Source organism: Thermobia domestica, chromosome 14, assembly GCF_964235325.1.
Source record: "Thermobia domestica chromosome 14, izTheDome1.hap1.1, whole genome shotgun sequence".
NCBI lineage: Eukaryota > Metazoa > Arthropoda > Insecta > Zygentoma > Lepismatidae > Thermobia > Thermobia domestica.
Window position 1 is genome coordinate 44,156,071 of NC_137467.1, and position 16,266 is coordinate 44,172,336.

Sequence of the window (16,266 nt, forward strand, 5' to 3'; positions counted from 1 at the left end):
TGAGCAACATGACACATGACATGCCTGAGACTTTATTCTGAACCGTAATTTTCAATAAAATAGAGAAGGAATAATTTTCTTTTTCGGACACTAAAATTATATTGTTCGTTGCAATAACAATTAATATCTTTTATTCTGCGGGAACATTGTTTATTTATTTACGTACATTATAGGTGTGAAAAGAAAAAATAAAGGATGTTTCAAAACAACACCGACAATGTTTGGGAGATGATTTCTGAGATCAAGATAAGACGAAAAGTATAGACCAACCTGAGTGTACAAATGCTTCCTTTCAGAGTTATAGGCTGCCGAAAATATGAAAAAAAAAAATGCACTTTAAAGGTTCATAGCTCAAATATTATGAGACCTACCGTAGTCAGGTCAAGACTTTATTTAGGAACTAGTATGTGCCTTGTCCAAATATCCATGTTTCAGAATCCTACGATACTTCCGCAACAATTTTTATAGAGGCAGTTTGGCTACGAGCATATAATTTGAAGTGCTCACCAACTCCTATAAAAGTTGTTGCGGAAGTATCGCAGGATTTTAAAACATGGATATTTGGATAGGACATTTACTAGTTCCTAAATAAAGTCTTGACCTGACTACATTAGGTCTCAGTATTTGAGCTATGAACCTTTAAAGTGCATTTTTTTTTTCATGTTTTCGGCAACCTATAACTCCGAAAGGAAGCATTTGTGCATCCAGGTTGGTCTATACTTTTCGTCTTATCTTGGTCTCAGGAATCACCTCCCAAACGTTGTCGGTGTTGTTTTGAAACACCCTGGGGCCACGGTGGCTCAGTGGTAGAGCGTTCACCTCTGGTGCTTCGGGTCCCGGGTTCGATCCCAGCTCCGGCCAAGTGAACTTTGTGGTGGACAAACACCGTGTGCGTGGGTTTTCTCGGGGTTCTCCCGTTTCCTCCCACTTTGTTCATTCCACCATTTCATTCATTACTCATCATCACCGTCTCCTTTAGCCTAACCGGCATAACCGTGGGACGTAAAACTCAAAGATTTCATTTCATTTCATTTTTTAAAACACCCTGCATATGGTGAACTAAAAGTCTAGAGAAAGCGGGTTTGATGGTATGTCCTACAACCAACTTTGAAAGACTAGGCTGTTAGTACCCATGATAAGTATACATATTTTCGTTTGACTTTACGGAACATAGTATATGTATACATTTCTTTTCCTTTTCTTAATTCGAAATTGTAGCAAATGAAGGATATATAAAGTTGGATGAGCAGGCGTCCCGTTTTCAACAAGACTATCTTCTTTATTTTTATTTTTTTAAACATACAGTCATCCAGTGTCCGTGGAGAAAAATGAAAACATGATCCAATATGGTCTTTTTGTTTTTAAGTAAACCGTACCACCTTTTGACCGGTAGTATAATTTTCCTACAATAGTTGAATCGCCGTTGGAAACGGTTTTGAAAGGTAAAATATTTTCATACTAGTAGAATACCCGTTCTTCGCAAGGGGGGAGAATACGTTTCAATTTGTACATAACGGGCTGCATTTCGATTTCAACGACATCGGAAGTGTCACTGTTCGTCTGAGCGACCCCGGAAACTAGGTCTATGGATTCGGCACTAATATAGGTAATTTTATCTTCCCCTCCCGTAAGTTGCACCGTCAAAGTGAAATGACAAAAGCTACTTCAGGCCCGAACCTCATCTATGTTGAAAATTTGATTAAGATCGACCAGGTGGTTCAAACGGTGTGAAATCAGAAACAGAGTCAGTTTCATTTTTATATATACAAATTAAAGATACGACTGGCTCCTTAGTAAACTTCATGTTTGATATTCGATAACATTTCGTTGGAAGTAATCAAAGGTTACTTTTTCCTTATGGCATGAATAACGGCATAGAAATAACTATATCTAGTTGGATTGTCAAATTATGTCAGTTTGTCAAGTGTTCCGCTTTTCCATTTTGCAAATCTGGCCACCATAGTATAAAGGAAAGTGTGCACTCAAGCCCGTATCCACTGGGGGGCTAGGGTTGGCCGGGCCTCCCCTAAATTTTCACTGACCCCCCTAAAATTTTCACAGTAGGTTTGCAAATGAACTATAATATGGTTGGGTCGGGTCCCCCTAATTTCTACCGCCCCCTCCCCTACATTTTTGGGCTGGCTACCGGCCTGTATGCACTCTATGAGGATATTTCCAAAAGTATCCCGTCAAACACTGAAGTATCCAGCCACTTGTAACAAGCCGTTCATTACATATACTGCCATCTACGAAAAAAAGGTATCAATTTCAATTGTCTAACTGCGACAGTCCGTTACTGCAGTAAGTACGCCAGAAATTTTTACTTGGGGGGGTGTTCAAAATAAAAGGGGTTGTGTGCTCTCAACTCAAACAAGAAAACAGTGTATTTTGTTACGCAACTGTTGCAATACTACTACTACTACTACTACTTCTACTACTACTACTACTACTACTACTACTACTACTACTACTACTACTACTAATAATAATAATAATAATATCAGCTCTTCGCAGTGGTGGGTTCAATAAAGTAAGTTCACACATTTGAGAATTTATTATTATTATTAAATTAAGTAATACAGTGAAACCTCTCAAAACGGACATCGATGGAACCGATTATTTGTCCGTAAATGAGAGGTATCCCTAAAAGGAAGGGTTCTCTCTTATAACACCACACCACACATATTTATGGCATAGAAAAATAAGAAAGTTTGTCCTCTTACGAAGATGTTCACTGTTGAGAGATGCTCGTTAAGAGATGTTTCACTGTATTAGGAATTAACCTACACTATTTTACCCAGTAATTACATGTGAATTGATTACATGCGAATTATTGTAGTCTAATTATTTTGCAAACTGCTGCTATTATTTCAATTTATTCACCCCAGCAAGTTTTAGTGGGTGATTTTTTTTCAAAATATTAATTGGAAAAAAAATCCCTCGTCCCATGCTGAAATCACATTCGTTTAGTAATTAATACTGTACATAGTTCCAATTTCATTATTTTAATATTCTAACCCTGTTATTAACGTTAATTGTTGTAATATTATTTGATCTCTTAATCTCCCTTCTTGCCTCTTCCTGGCTACGTTATTGGCTCTGAATATCTTTCATAAGAAAATTATTCATTGATTTAGTTGTTTTCCAGAAATTCAGTTTTTTAATTTACAAATATGTTGTATCTTTCTGTTTTGTCTTCTTTAATATACCATATTTTTAATAATTCCAGGGCTCATAGTGGTCTGATCTCTTGTAAATAGTTGAAAAGTGACCAAAAATGGCCAAAAGCACACGAAAAAGTTACCAAAATCTCATCATGCCCCTTTTCTCCTTTGTCAATTTCTCCATCACCTCTTTCGTTGTTTGTTCTTTTGTTTCTTCTTTACTTCTTCTTTTTGAGCTTCCTCCTTTCCTAGGTTTTCAAAGTATTCTTTGTAGTTACGGTAGGCAGACTTAGCAGAAGTAAAAAGCTTTTAAGTAAGTAGAACCAGTTCTGGCCTATTTCCGAATTTCTTAATCCAAGACATTATATTTAACTTCGCATTGAGAGTTCTCAAAAACGTGAAATATTCAAATTCATCACCTACTCTTAAGAAGAATATACAATGAAGCATAACACAAGACGAACATGATGAACCACAGAAACACACACACACAACGTTGAACGGAGCGTTAACTATTACGAGAGAAAACTAAAAGATTATTATGATAGAAGAAAGAATAGACACAGAAGGGTTCTCAACCTCACCTTGAGAGCTTAAGCATCCACAAACCATCCACTGTGCTTTAGAAAGAATAGAAGCCAAAGTGAGAATAAAGCTGACTGTTTCACATGTGGCAGCAAGTACTGAAGCTTTTAGAAGAGTAATGAGTAACAAGTTTCTGCCTTTTTCCATTTGTTTTCATATTTTTCTTAGAAAACTGGCAATGTGAAACAGAGTGACCAACTTGAAAAAAAGTAAATTTTAGTTAAAAAAGTGCCTCGCTATGAGCCCTGTTCCGCTCAATGAATTTACGTAAATAAAAAATATACTTTACAAAAATTAAGCTAGCGCCAAATGCGTTCCTGCATAACACTAGACTCAGTCTAAAAATATATATAATTCTTACTTCGATCGATCTCTTCATTCTAAAAACGTTTTGACTACACCCTTCTAACGTCCGTCTGTTGATACACCACTTGCAGAGCAGGCTCGAAACCAGCCACAAAGCTTTGGGGTCCATGAATATGTTAGGAGGGGCCAAGTCATTAAAAATTCTCTTACAAATATCTCAATTGTGCATTTTGTATTGAGGTCTGGAGGGGACATGAAAAATTTAGGGAGAGCCAGGCCCTCCTTAGCTCCCCTCTGGTTGCGAGCCTGTTGCAAGGTAGTACTTATATACCAACTGAATCTGGTATAGGCTTATTACTATATTGTCACATTTTTCCTTATTGAGGAGGAGGTAGGTGAATGACCGCTCAAGACGTTGCCAATTTCAGTCATCTGCATCTGTCCATCAATCTCTTTTCTCGGAAACGACCGCGGAGCCCAGGAGGGTAGGTATCCGCGGTCTGTTTTGTCAATTGTTTTGATCGAAATATCGCCCGAAACAATGAGGTCATGTGGTTCTCGAAGCCGTACATGAAAACGAGGTCGCTTCGTATTTTGAAGTGAAATAAATAAATAAATAAATAAATAAATAAATAAAAATATTGTCTTCTTTCCTAAACGCTAAACCTTTTTTAACTCTATGTAATAAATAACCAATATGATACTGATTGATACAATTGGATTTGGGGGAGTATTCCTTTTCCATTCAAGGGTGTGTGTAAAGAAATTTGGAGGGGCGTTAGGGGGTGTAGATTACTCCCTGCGTTACTGTGATGCCAATCCGTGAAGGAAAATCCCATTTTGTGGGATTTTTGACATTAATTTCTTGCGAAGGGATAAAGGGAAATTTTCAGAGCAATTGGCAGCAAATATGGAATGTTTCATCGACAGCAACAAAATTCTCTAAGGGCCGTGAGTACACCAATGACTTGTCAATAATCTTGAAATCAGTGTTAATTATAAAAATTTTGCTATATAAAAGTGCATGCCAGTACAGATGAACTTTTTTTTTTTAATTTTTTTATAGAAAAGAAGCGCCAAGAAGCAAGGGGGCCGATTTATCTGTAAATTTGGGGGGAAGGGGTTCATATATGCCCATTCAGATAGAGAAGGCATATATGAGGATTTTAATACAAATTGCATTCAAATTATGCCAAATATTGTATATTCTTAAATACAATAAGGGGGAGCCACATCATCCCTTAGGAAAAATGAAATCTTTGAGTTTTACGTCCCATGGTTATGCCGATTAGGCTAAAGGAGACAGTGATTATGAGAAATGAATGAAATGGTAGAATGAAGAAAGTGGGAGGAAACGGGAGAACCCCGAGAAAACCCACGAGCACGGTGTTTCTCCACCACAACGTCCACACGGCTCGAGCTGGGATCGAACCAGGGACCCCAAGCACTGGAGGTGAACGCTCTACCACTGAGCCACCGCGCCCCCCATCACCCCTTAAGATCAGCGCCCTTGCTTAGAAGTATAAATTGTGCTCTGGTATTTTTGTTTTAATAGAAAAATATAATTAACGAATAAAATAAAGTACAAAATGAGAAACAACCTGTTTCGGAAACGTTCTACACAAAACGGCTGGAGAATAAATTTATTTTCATTTTAATATGACACAAAAGAAGTATGTAAATGCTAAGTCCTGAGGACAAAATGTATTTGTTTTCGCTAACATTTTCAACTATATCTTTCAATTAAGAAAAAGAGTTATTCATCAGGTCCTTGATACAAGTAGAAGCTCGAAATTTACGCCTAGCTTACTCATATATTTTTTAAAGAAGTGTGACATATATGTAGTGTTTTTAAATTTTAATTTTGTATTAAGTCTAACTGGGAATTTCAAGAGCAAATTGGGAATTTCTGTCTCTGAAGATGGGATTTTTATAATGTTTCAAGTTGGCATTAATGATTCGTTGAAGGTGGTCATTTTCAAACAGTTTTTGTGCGTTGAGCTAGCAGCATATTGCATGATATGCTCGAGTTCACATGGCTTTTGTTGCCGACGCTGTAATGCAAAAATCTGATCTTTAAGGTGGATGGTAATTTTTTTTTGAAGTGAGAATCTTTCGCTGGCAAAAAAAAACAGCCGTATGGGCTAAAGCATTGTCATGCAATATGTGAACTAAACGCCAGCAACTGATTCAAAGGCCTCCATTCAACTGACGCAGCTAAAATTTGAAACTGGTATATTACTTTTTTTTTCCATAGATGGCACTATATACCATGAACGGCTTATTACCAGAGTTGCGACATTTCAGTGTCAGGCCATAAAGTTTTGGAAATGCCCTCGTATATTACAGGGGCGGATCCAGGACCGACTTCTGGGGGGGGCGGTGGATTGTCATACTGCTACTTTTAAGGGCTCCAAACTTTGGGATGGGTTTTATTTATATATATAAAATAAGAAAGTTTCTTATTCTGGAGGGGTCCATCGCCCCGATCGCCCCCCCTGGATCCGTCCCTGGTATATAATCTTAACTGCAATGACTAAAACAAATGAATTTAAAGAAGCTAAATTGTTATATATTTTAATGCAATTTTAAATATTACTACAAAAAAATGCAAACACAAAGTAACGAAGTAAATTAAACAAAAGATAATTCATTAGAATCAATAAAATTTACGATTTGAATACATTTAAGTAGAGGATTATACCAAATTTATATTACATACTAGAACAGTATACATAATCTAATTCTTTTTGTTTCCAATTTCCTTTTCTCCAAGGCTAACTCCTGTAGTAAGCTGCAATGAAAGAACAATGGTAAAGGATATTGTAATAGGAAACTACAGGATACCAAAAGGCGTAAGTAAATATGTTGCAATCATTAATGTAGATTTACTGTATCATATAATAAAATCACGCCTACGTAACGGAAATAATTCGATTGGATGGGATCGGATTTGAGTTTAGTGTCCCATTCAATAGCGAGGCTACATAAGACATAGACCTACAGATTAATGTGGGATCCGATCCATATGAGCTCGAACCCGAGTTTCCGACGGCAAAGCGCGTACGCTATCCACATAGTCACGAAGAAATTCCGGAAATAATTAGCATAATTGAGTAAGTGACAAAATTCGCGTTATTTAGCAATTAAACAACATTGCTTCTCCAACGTTTCTCTCAAAATTAGGCTATGTAAACACAAACAAGGTTGATTCTCCATTCTTTATCTATTTGCTGTAATCATTAAAACGAAAACTCCATGTCCTCATAATTGGATGGAACTAATCAAGATCTACCTTTTATTCCGAAATAAGTTTCAAAAAGTATAGAGCCAAGGTAACGTCCCTTTAACCCTCTATAGCTTCAAAAACATTCTTTAAAGTTAAGAAATAGCCAGTTTGCATAAGCATTCAGCCTATTGTAACAGTTGCCTCTTAATTCTATAACATTATTAAACATAAGAAGAAGCTTAATTGGTTTGTTTCATGTGCTCCTAATGAGAGAGTTAAATTATTGTCTTGTAGACCCTTAAGTTTTCCATGTAAAGGCTGACTCATGCCCATGCCTTTCCTCTGCCACGACCGCGGTCATTCACATTATAATATGCCATGCCGTGCCATGCAGATAGTGCTTTCTGCGCCATTGCCCAATATCTGATAAACTTCGTATCGCTTCATGTACTCCGAAGAAAGCCGAAGGATCGTGGCCACGACCAGGATGGTCTCTCTTCAAGGCTGCCTGTTGGGGCACGGCATGGGAACTGCAAACTATGTGTGAATTAACCTTAAGAGAACCAAGAATAATAATTAGTCGTAAAATAAATAATTGTAAATTCCTTATTTCTAGACTATGGTAACAACGCCTCATATGGTATTGAGTCATTTGGAGGAGTATTTTCCAGAACCGAAGAAATTCATTCCAGAGAGATGGATGAAAAGTAGGCAGAAGAACAAAACAACAAAGGAAGAATCGGAAGCTTGTCCCTTCAAAGACCACAAAATACATCCATTTGTGTCGCTGCCTTTTGGATTTGGGCCTCGAACATGTATAGGACGTCGCTTTGCAGAGCTTGAAGCTGAAATTCTTATTATCAAGGTAAAAGTAACATTTAATTTAAGATTGTTAATAGAACACTCCAACTGACCAAAGCAGTATATGCATTTTAAGATTATATATTTTTGTGTTACAGTTTCGGCTATGTAACATAGCCTTCCTCAGACACATGATGAGAGAAATATCCAATTTTTACAGCTTATATACAATCTAAATTAGTGCTCTCAAACGGGTCGGGTCAGGTCAACTCGGGTCAGCTCGTGTCGGGTTGTCGGGTCGGGTCAGTCGGGTCAGCTCGGATCGGGTTGTCGGGTCGGGTCAGTCGGGTCAGCTCGGGTCGGGTTATTCGGGTCAATCGGGTCGGGTTCTCGGGTCGGGTCAATCGGTTCAGCTCGGGTCGGGTTATCGCGTCGGGTCAGCTCGGTCGGGTTGTCGGGTCGGGTTAGTCGGGTCAGTTCACTTTGGTCAACTGAGTTTAGGTTGAGTTTAAACTCGGCTGGAGTCGAAAGCTGCTGTTTTTCACTAGCTGCCTAATTAAAAATAGCAATTTTTAATTGATTTTATAGAAACCATAAATCTATTTTGAACACTTGCAGCTAGTGTTTTTATGGTAAATGCTTATTGTTGTACTTGTGTGTACTTTAATTTTTAAATGTGGAAGATTGATTTTACCAATCGACTGTAATATTAATATCTACGCCAATATGGAGTCTGGATTTAGAACAAAACTAGAAGTTGTTTAAGCAAGGTCAAAAGAAAGTTTGGATATGAACGACCAAGCCCAAGCAGGGCCGCGGTGGCTCAGTGGTAGAGAATTCATCTCTGGTGCATGGTGTCCAGTAAATTAGCTAGAGTTTCTTTCAGGGGGGGCAATGAAGGGCCCAAGAGGATTTTGAGGGGACCATCTCCAATATATATATATATATATATATATATATATATATGTGTGTGTGTGTGTGTGTGAGTATGTGTGAATTCAAGGTGAATGTTTCCATCTTTAAGGTTCATGATTTTACTCTTTGGAAAACAGTGAAAATATAAGAATTTAGTACCTCAAACAACTACGATTCATTAATGCAATTATTTTCTAATATAAGTAAATAGTTATTTAATCATGGCGTTTAAAATATGTGTAGCTGGTTGACTTAAGTGGAAGCAAACACACTTTTACAGGTAAAGAAAATAACTTATAGGTTCATGCCTCTACTTGAAGAGGATCTTTCTATTTGTGTGGGCAACAGTAAACATATCCACAACTTGTTAAAGATCTAACGATTTAGCAATTTTCTTCTCAATATAAAGTAACACTAAGTTTTTCAACCTATCATGAGTAATTGAATTGCGTATACAAGTCTTTAATCTTTTCAAAGAAGAGAATGACCTTTCACATGTAGCACTAGAAACTGATATAATCACAGAGATGGTACCTAGCTTGTAGGTTTCTAGGAATGCGTTTTTGTAGACACAAAGAAGACCAATGAAATTCGTTAAGGAATCAGCTTTGGTTTTCTTCTCGTCTTCATACAACTTAATTGTTAGAGCAACCTCCATTATGGTTTATCTCTTGTTTAATTATGCTTTTTTTTTTAAAATTATGCTTTATTGTTAATTTCAATGATTATTTTACATTAATCGTGTATAATGTATAATATTTATTATACATTAAATATTTTAAATATCTTGATCTATTTATTGATTTTTTTGCAACTAGTTTCTCTCATATTTAATGAACTTTGTACTTAATTCATTGTAAAGAGATGTGCTTTGCTCGAATAAATTTTTTCTATCATTTGTGTGCGCCTTACAGGTACATATATACAGAAAGGGAAAGTAAAAGATGCCAGCAAAAAGTACAGAAAGTGCTTAAGTTCAAAAAGTCAACATAACAATATAGTATAGAGTTCTTGCATACTATTCATTGATGGCGGAAAAATTTCTTCTTGTACTTTCTTTTCTCCACATCAAAGGATTACACCGAAAAGTTTACAGAAATGAAAATAAGCTTTTCATTGTTGCATTGTTATGTTCACAATGATTTTGCATTGTAAATATTGGCTTTAAAAAATATTAACACAGTATGTTAAACTTTCAGTTAAAGAGAATTTTCCAAGAATTGTGCTATATATTTTAAATTATGCTTTATGCTTTATTTTCAAAAAATATGCTTTTAAAACTAGTTTCTTCTGGACTCTTAGACAATCACAATCATGTTCAAGGTACCAACCATATGTGTAAATTGCTGTTATGCTTTATATGCTTTTTATGCTTTTGGGTTGCTCTATTAATTGTGTTTTTGGGTGGATTTTGAGTTCTCACTTTAATGTTTGCAGATCACTCCATAATGCTGGGTTATAGGCTCGACAATGTTGTAATTTAAAAAAGTTTTTGTTTTTTGGATGTAGAGTGATGATTGATCTGATGATTTTGCAACATGAAACAAAGCGGTTTTCCTGCCCATCTGCTGTTCTCCATAGTATACCTGCTACAACAGCTCGTGTTGATCCTTTTAATTCCTTTAAATATATATACTTCTTTGGTCAGTTGGAGTTTTATTAGGAATCTTGAATTTTCCATGAATGAATAATTTACAATTTAATTTAAATGTCATGAGGTTGCAAAAGTCAAGATCATCTGCAGTTACAGTGTTAAATCATTCAGTGCTATTTTGCATTTATTTTGTAAAAATTAGTAGTTAAATATTTTAATAATAATGCATAAGCAATAAGCATGGTACACATATACAGTCCCATAAAGTGACTTTGCAGTCATGTTTCATAGTAGATAGCCCGTGGTGGAACATGGAAGTCAGTAAAAATTAAACGTAACGTGAGAAGTACGGATACTAGAGATTTTAGGAATGATGATTATTAACTTAGAAACAGATATAGACGCGGTGCTACATGTCTCTGAAGACATTGTTTTAGGGTGTCCGTGGTGATTTGCTGTATTGCGATGGAGATTACGTATTGTAAGGTATCAAATGTATTATTTGGATTGTGCTGACTGTGCAGAGGATATGCTAGTTGAAACAATGCTATTCCCCAAAACCTCGAGTAATACCATATATGCTTGGACTGCGTGCGCTCTGGCGCCATCCAGCTGGAACTAATCTGTAATATTAGACTTGGTGAGATGTCCAATGAACTGTTCTTAAATTTTGTGGTAGTAGCATTACGTATTAACAGTGTCGTTGAAAAAGGAAAAGGTAGTCCTACAATTCTTTGAGAAGTCATGGCGTACCATGTCCTAGCTTTTTCATCATGTACAGATTGTTCATGAAGTGCTTTGTTATTATATGTACTCCACAGCCTTATATTCTTAATTCTTGATCGAGCTGACTGCTTTCAAAGTTTGCATCTGTTTACAAAGGATAAAAGAGATGCTCTTAACATGTATTGCACCTATTTACAAAGGATAAAAGAGATGCTCTTAACGTGTATATCATTCAAATATAGTAAGCAAACATGCTTCTCAATTATAGTTCACTGTAGAATCTTCACTATTGTTAAACGTCTGAAATTCTTCCTCTTGAAAAGCAGTAGGTTCATGGCAATAGGTCAAAGGGTGTGTTTACTTGTAAATCACCTGAAATTGTGTATTTGAGTATTCCATATTGACTATCTAAATGATCGAAATCAAGAAAAAAGCCAAGGCATCAAGCTCTAGTCGAGTAGCGAAAGAAAGAACGAGGGAGTCAAGAATATCTAGTCAATTAGCTAGAGAAAGAAAAAAGAGCACATGTATATAGTCAATGAGCGATTGGAAGAAAGAGACAGCCAAAAGTATCTAATCTATTAGCAGGAGGAAGAAAAGGGGAATGAAAAAGTATCTAGTCAATTTGCAAGAGGAAGAAAAAGATAATGAAAAGTATCTTGTTAATTAGTAAGAAGAAGAAAGAGAGAGCCAAAAGTATCTAGTCAATTAGCAAGAGGAAGAAATAGAGAATGAAAAGTATCTAGGCAATTAGTTAGAGGAAGAAAGAGAGAGAGCCAAAAATTATCTAGCCAATTAGCAAGAGGAAGAAAGAGAGAATCGAAGGTAGCTTGTCAATTAGTGAGAGGAAGAGAGAGAGAGCCAAAAGTATCTAGTCAATTAGTGAGAGGAAGAAAGAGAGAGAGAGAAAAGTATCTAGTCAATTTGCAAGAGGAAGAGAAACAAAATGAAAAGTATCTATTCAATTAGTAAGAGGAAGAAATAGATAGCCTAAAGCATCTAGTCAATTAGCATGAGGAAGAAAGAGAGAATCAAAGGTATCTAGTCAATTAGCATGAGGAAGAAAGAGAGAATCAAAGGTATCTAGTCAATTAGTGAGAGGAAGAAAGAGCCAAAAGTATCTAGTCAATTAGCAAGAGGAAGAAAGAGAGAGCCAAAAGTATCTAGTCAATTAGTGAGAAAAAGAAAGAGAGAGATCCAAAATCGAAACTAAATATGTGCCAGAAGTACAAAACTTCAATGTTGGTTGACATGGTATGATTACGTCTCCAAGTAACATATTGGCTTGGGCCAAGAAGTTTGAAGAGACTAACAGTGTGTTGGATGTGAAACGTAGAACTCCAACAACAGTACGAACTCCCGATTGTGAGAATGTAGAGCAGACCGGTAGCCAGCCCAAAAATGTAGGTGGGGGCGCGGCTGAAGTTAGGGGGGCCCGGTCCAACCATATTATAGTTCATTTTCAAGCCTACGTGAAAATTTCAGGGGACAGTAAAAATTTAGGGGGGACAGCAAACATTTAGGGTGGCTCCCCCTAGACCACCCTGGATACGGGCCTGATGTGGACAGACCAACATTAAAGTTTCGTCTAAAGAAAGTTGCACCTCTGGCACAAAATTAGTTTCGTAATAACTACCAACTGAGGTAATACGATATTCTGTGCCCTACTGCAAATAACTATATGACATGGCTTTCTTTCCTCTTTCTGCTCCCTTTCCCTCGTCAACCAATATAAGTTATTATGCCTGTGCAATATTAAAGTTTGAAATGAGTCAATCGGCTCGGCGCCACCCTGTACATTTCAATCAAAGGGTAGTGATAACATTCCAAGTCAACCCAAGTGCTAACTACGTTCAAAAATAAATTATAAACGGTTCAACCTTTTCCTCAAATTCTCCATTTTATAAATATTGTATCTGTAGAAATTATCCTACTTCTGTTCTTGTTAGAATCATAATCTTCGTAAACACCGAGGTACATTTCAACGTATTTTTAATGAGAACTTTATTTACCTCCTGAGATATACATTTTACTCTAAGTAACATGCTAAAAGCTTACGTCATCTCAAGTGCTAACTACTTTTAAGAGTTTATGTACGAGGGTGTTTCAGAAAGTAATGCTCCCAAGCCCAGTACTTGGCCAATATTACTGCAAACATTCTGACTCTTTATCATTAATGCACTGATGTTTAAGCTATAGAATGTCACTTGTTTCACCTTCCTATCTCTTCTCGCTCCAGAGTAATGAACCAATTCATGGCATCCAGTGGTGATGTCCGGTTGAAACAGTGAACTGTCATTGAATTACTGATTGCGGGAGATTGTGCGCCCAGGAACATTCATCGCCGGCGACGACTCGTCGATACACCATTACAATTCGGAAACGAAGCGTCAGTCGATAAAGAACCGCAACATGTTCTCTTCTCCGCCCAAAAAAATAGTTCAAAGTTATCCCATCTGCTGGCAAAGCTTTCTTTACATTCTGTCTCATCTTGCCTATAGTCCGGATCTTGCGCCCTGCGACTTTTGGCTCTTATGAAAACGTTATAGTCCTTGTCACTTTAAGTCCGGATCGCCTATAGTCCGGATAACCTTAAGGACCAACGCTACAGTTGTGACGTGGAGATGGAAGCAAAAGTTCGGCAATGGTATCGCCAGCAGCAAGCACAATTTTTCGCCAACATGAAAAACCTTGGCCGTAATGCCAAGTGTGAAGCCCGTAATGCGGACTATGTTGAAAAATGGTCTCACCATTAGTATCTAATATTGCAAGCTTTCCACTGTCTACCTGTATCCACTGAGTTATCCGTCAAAGACAAATCACCTTGAAGGCATTACTTTCTGAATCACCCTCGTATTCATTGAGCTTCATCTTCCGTATTTGTTGAGTTCCTGAGATTTTATAATTTTCGCATAATTTCGAACTCACTTGCACCTTTTATGATACAAATTTTAATCGAAGTAACACGAGAAAAGCTTAGATTGGCCAAAATGGTAACCATTTTTAAAAAACCATTTTAAGTGGTTGGTTAAAAGATGTAGCTTTGTTTAGCGGACTGATACACAAACAAATATATATACCAATGTATTATCCTTTATGTACAAAAATTTTAATAAAATTATATTGACACTATTCAATGTATTTGTAGATTAGTTTACTAAATCGAAACATAGGCAAAAAAGTAAGAAAATACGAACTTTTATTCTATATGCATTTACATTAGATAATGCTTTTTTTTATTACAAATTAGTATGGGTATAAATAAATGTTCTATTAATAATAAATTATTTATTTATCTATTTTAGCTTTTACAACGCTTCAGAGTTGAATACCATTATGGTGAGATGACGTATGACTGTAAAGCTATCAATCATCCGAAGAAGCCTTTGAAATTACGTTTGTTGGACAGGAAATAAAACTGTACGCTATTTCTTTGGAAAGTTGTATATATATATACTATTTTTGTAACAAATGAACTTTGTACAAATTAATTAATGACTAAGGTGTTACTGATTTTTTAACTAAATAAAGTTCTTTTTTAAATAAATAATCCATGAATTTATGAATACAATTTATTATCTATTTCTTAGGCTATCATCATCCTCATCATCATCAAAGGTATTCTGTCATTATTGGCAGGTCACTTGCTGCAATTGAGAAGCTTCCGTGCTCCACGGTCTTCCACTAACCTCTTCGTCTTCACGTATGATCTTTCTGTTTTTATATCGTCCATTAATTGTCTCCTTCGTCCTCTCCCACTCTTTCCTGCCACCATACCCTCTAGCACATCGATCATGATACAATTTCTTCTTAGACAATATTCTAACCAATTTCTTTTCCTCTTCTTAATAATACCGTATTTCTTCGAATATAAGGCGCCATCGAATTTAAGGCGCACCTGAAATTTCAACTCATTTAAACCAATTTTAAAGAAGACTTTGAATGTAAGGCGCAGAAATAATGTACAAATACAGTCCTATTTCGATAAGCATTTTCTTATCAGTAAAACGAAATGTTCATTGTTCGTGAGTGATTGCCATCTTCGAGCAGTCTGTCATTGTTGTAATACAACCAATTTTAAGCAAATTAGTTGTAACTACCAGTATTAAAGATTGCAGTAGATTCTATGTTGTAACCTACATGCAATGAATAAATATGTATATTGCAGTATATACACATCGAATCCAAGACGCCATCGAATCTAAGGCGCACCTGAATTTTGGACGTCTAAAAGCTGACAAAAAAAGTGCGCCTTATATTCGAAGAAATACGGTATCTAAAATTTTTCTTTTCTTCTCCACCATTTCTATAATCTTCTCATCTGCTTTCCTCTTGGCCCAGTTAATTCTCTCAATTCTTCTCCACACCCACATTTCGAAAGCTTCCAGTCGTTTTTCATCATTTTTGCATAATGTCCATGTTTCGGCCCACATACAGTACAATACTACACACGAAGGATTTTATGAGTCTTTTTCTCAACTCTTTATTCAAGGTCCCACAAAAATGTATTTTCTTCCTCCTAAAGGCTTCTTACATTATTCCAATCCTTGTTTTTACTTCATTTTCACACTTCATATCATCACTAATAATGCCACCCAGGTATCGAAAACTACTTACCTGTCCTATTTTCTCCCTTTCTACTTTTATATTTGACACCGACCGCTTCGTTCCGATCACAATGGCTTTTGTGTTTCTAACATTTATTTTAATTCCATATTCTTCTCATTTATCCCTCAAGTTTTCTAACATTTTATTGATTTTCTCGTCATCTTAGGGTATGTTTTAACTTTAATGTACTAAATCCATTTGTTCAATTTCCCTCTGAAAGCGCGTTGGATCAGTGACAGAGCGCTCATCTTTGGTGTGAAAGGTACTCGATTTGATTCCAAGACTTGAGAGGATTTTTAATGAACAGCTTCGTGTCAATGGAGCTTCTCCATTGTCGA

The 16,266-nt window shown here is 36.4% G+C and overlaps 1 protein-coding gene across 2 annotated transcripts in view; it reads left to right on the forward strand.

Annotated features, from left to right (window-relative positions):
- The window catches only part of LOC145669658 (putative cytochrome P450 49a1), a 102,115-nt gene extending 87,245 nt beyond the window's left edge, over positions 1–14,870 (forward strand). For both annotated transcript variants that reach the window (XM_081737911.1, XM_081737912.1), the window contains 3 exons: positions 6,832–6,910; positions 7,901–8,149; positions 14,626–14,870. In XM_081737911.1, the coding sequence (XP_081594037.1) occupies positions 6,832–6,910; positions 7,901–8,149; positions 14,626–14,736 (439 nt within the window). In that variant the 3' untranslated portion in view covers positions 14,737–14,870. The remainder of the gene's footprint in view (positions 1–6,831; positions 6,911–7,900; positions 8,150–14,625) is intronic.
- The last annotated feature ends 1,396 nt before the right edge of the window (positions 14,871–16,266 follow it).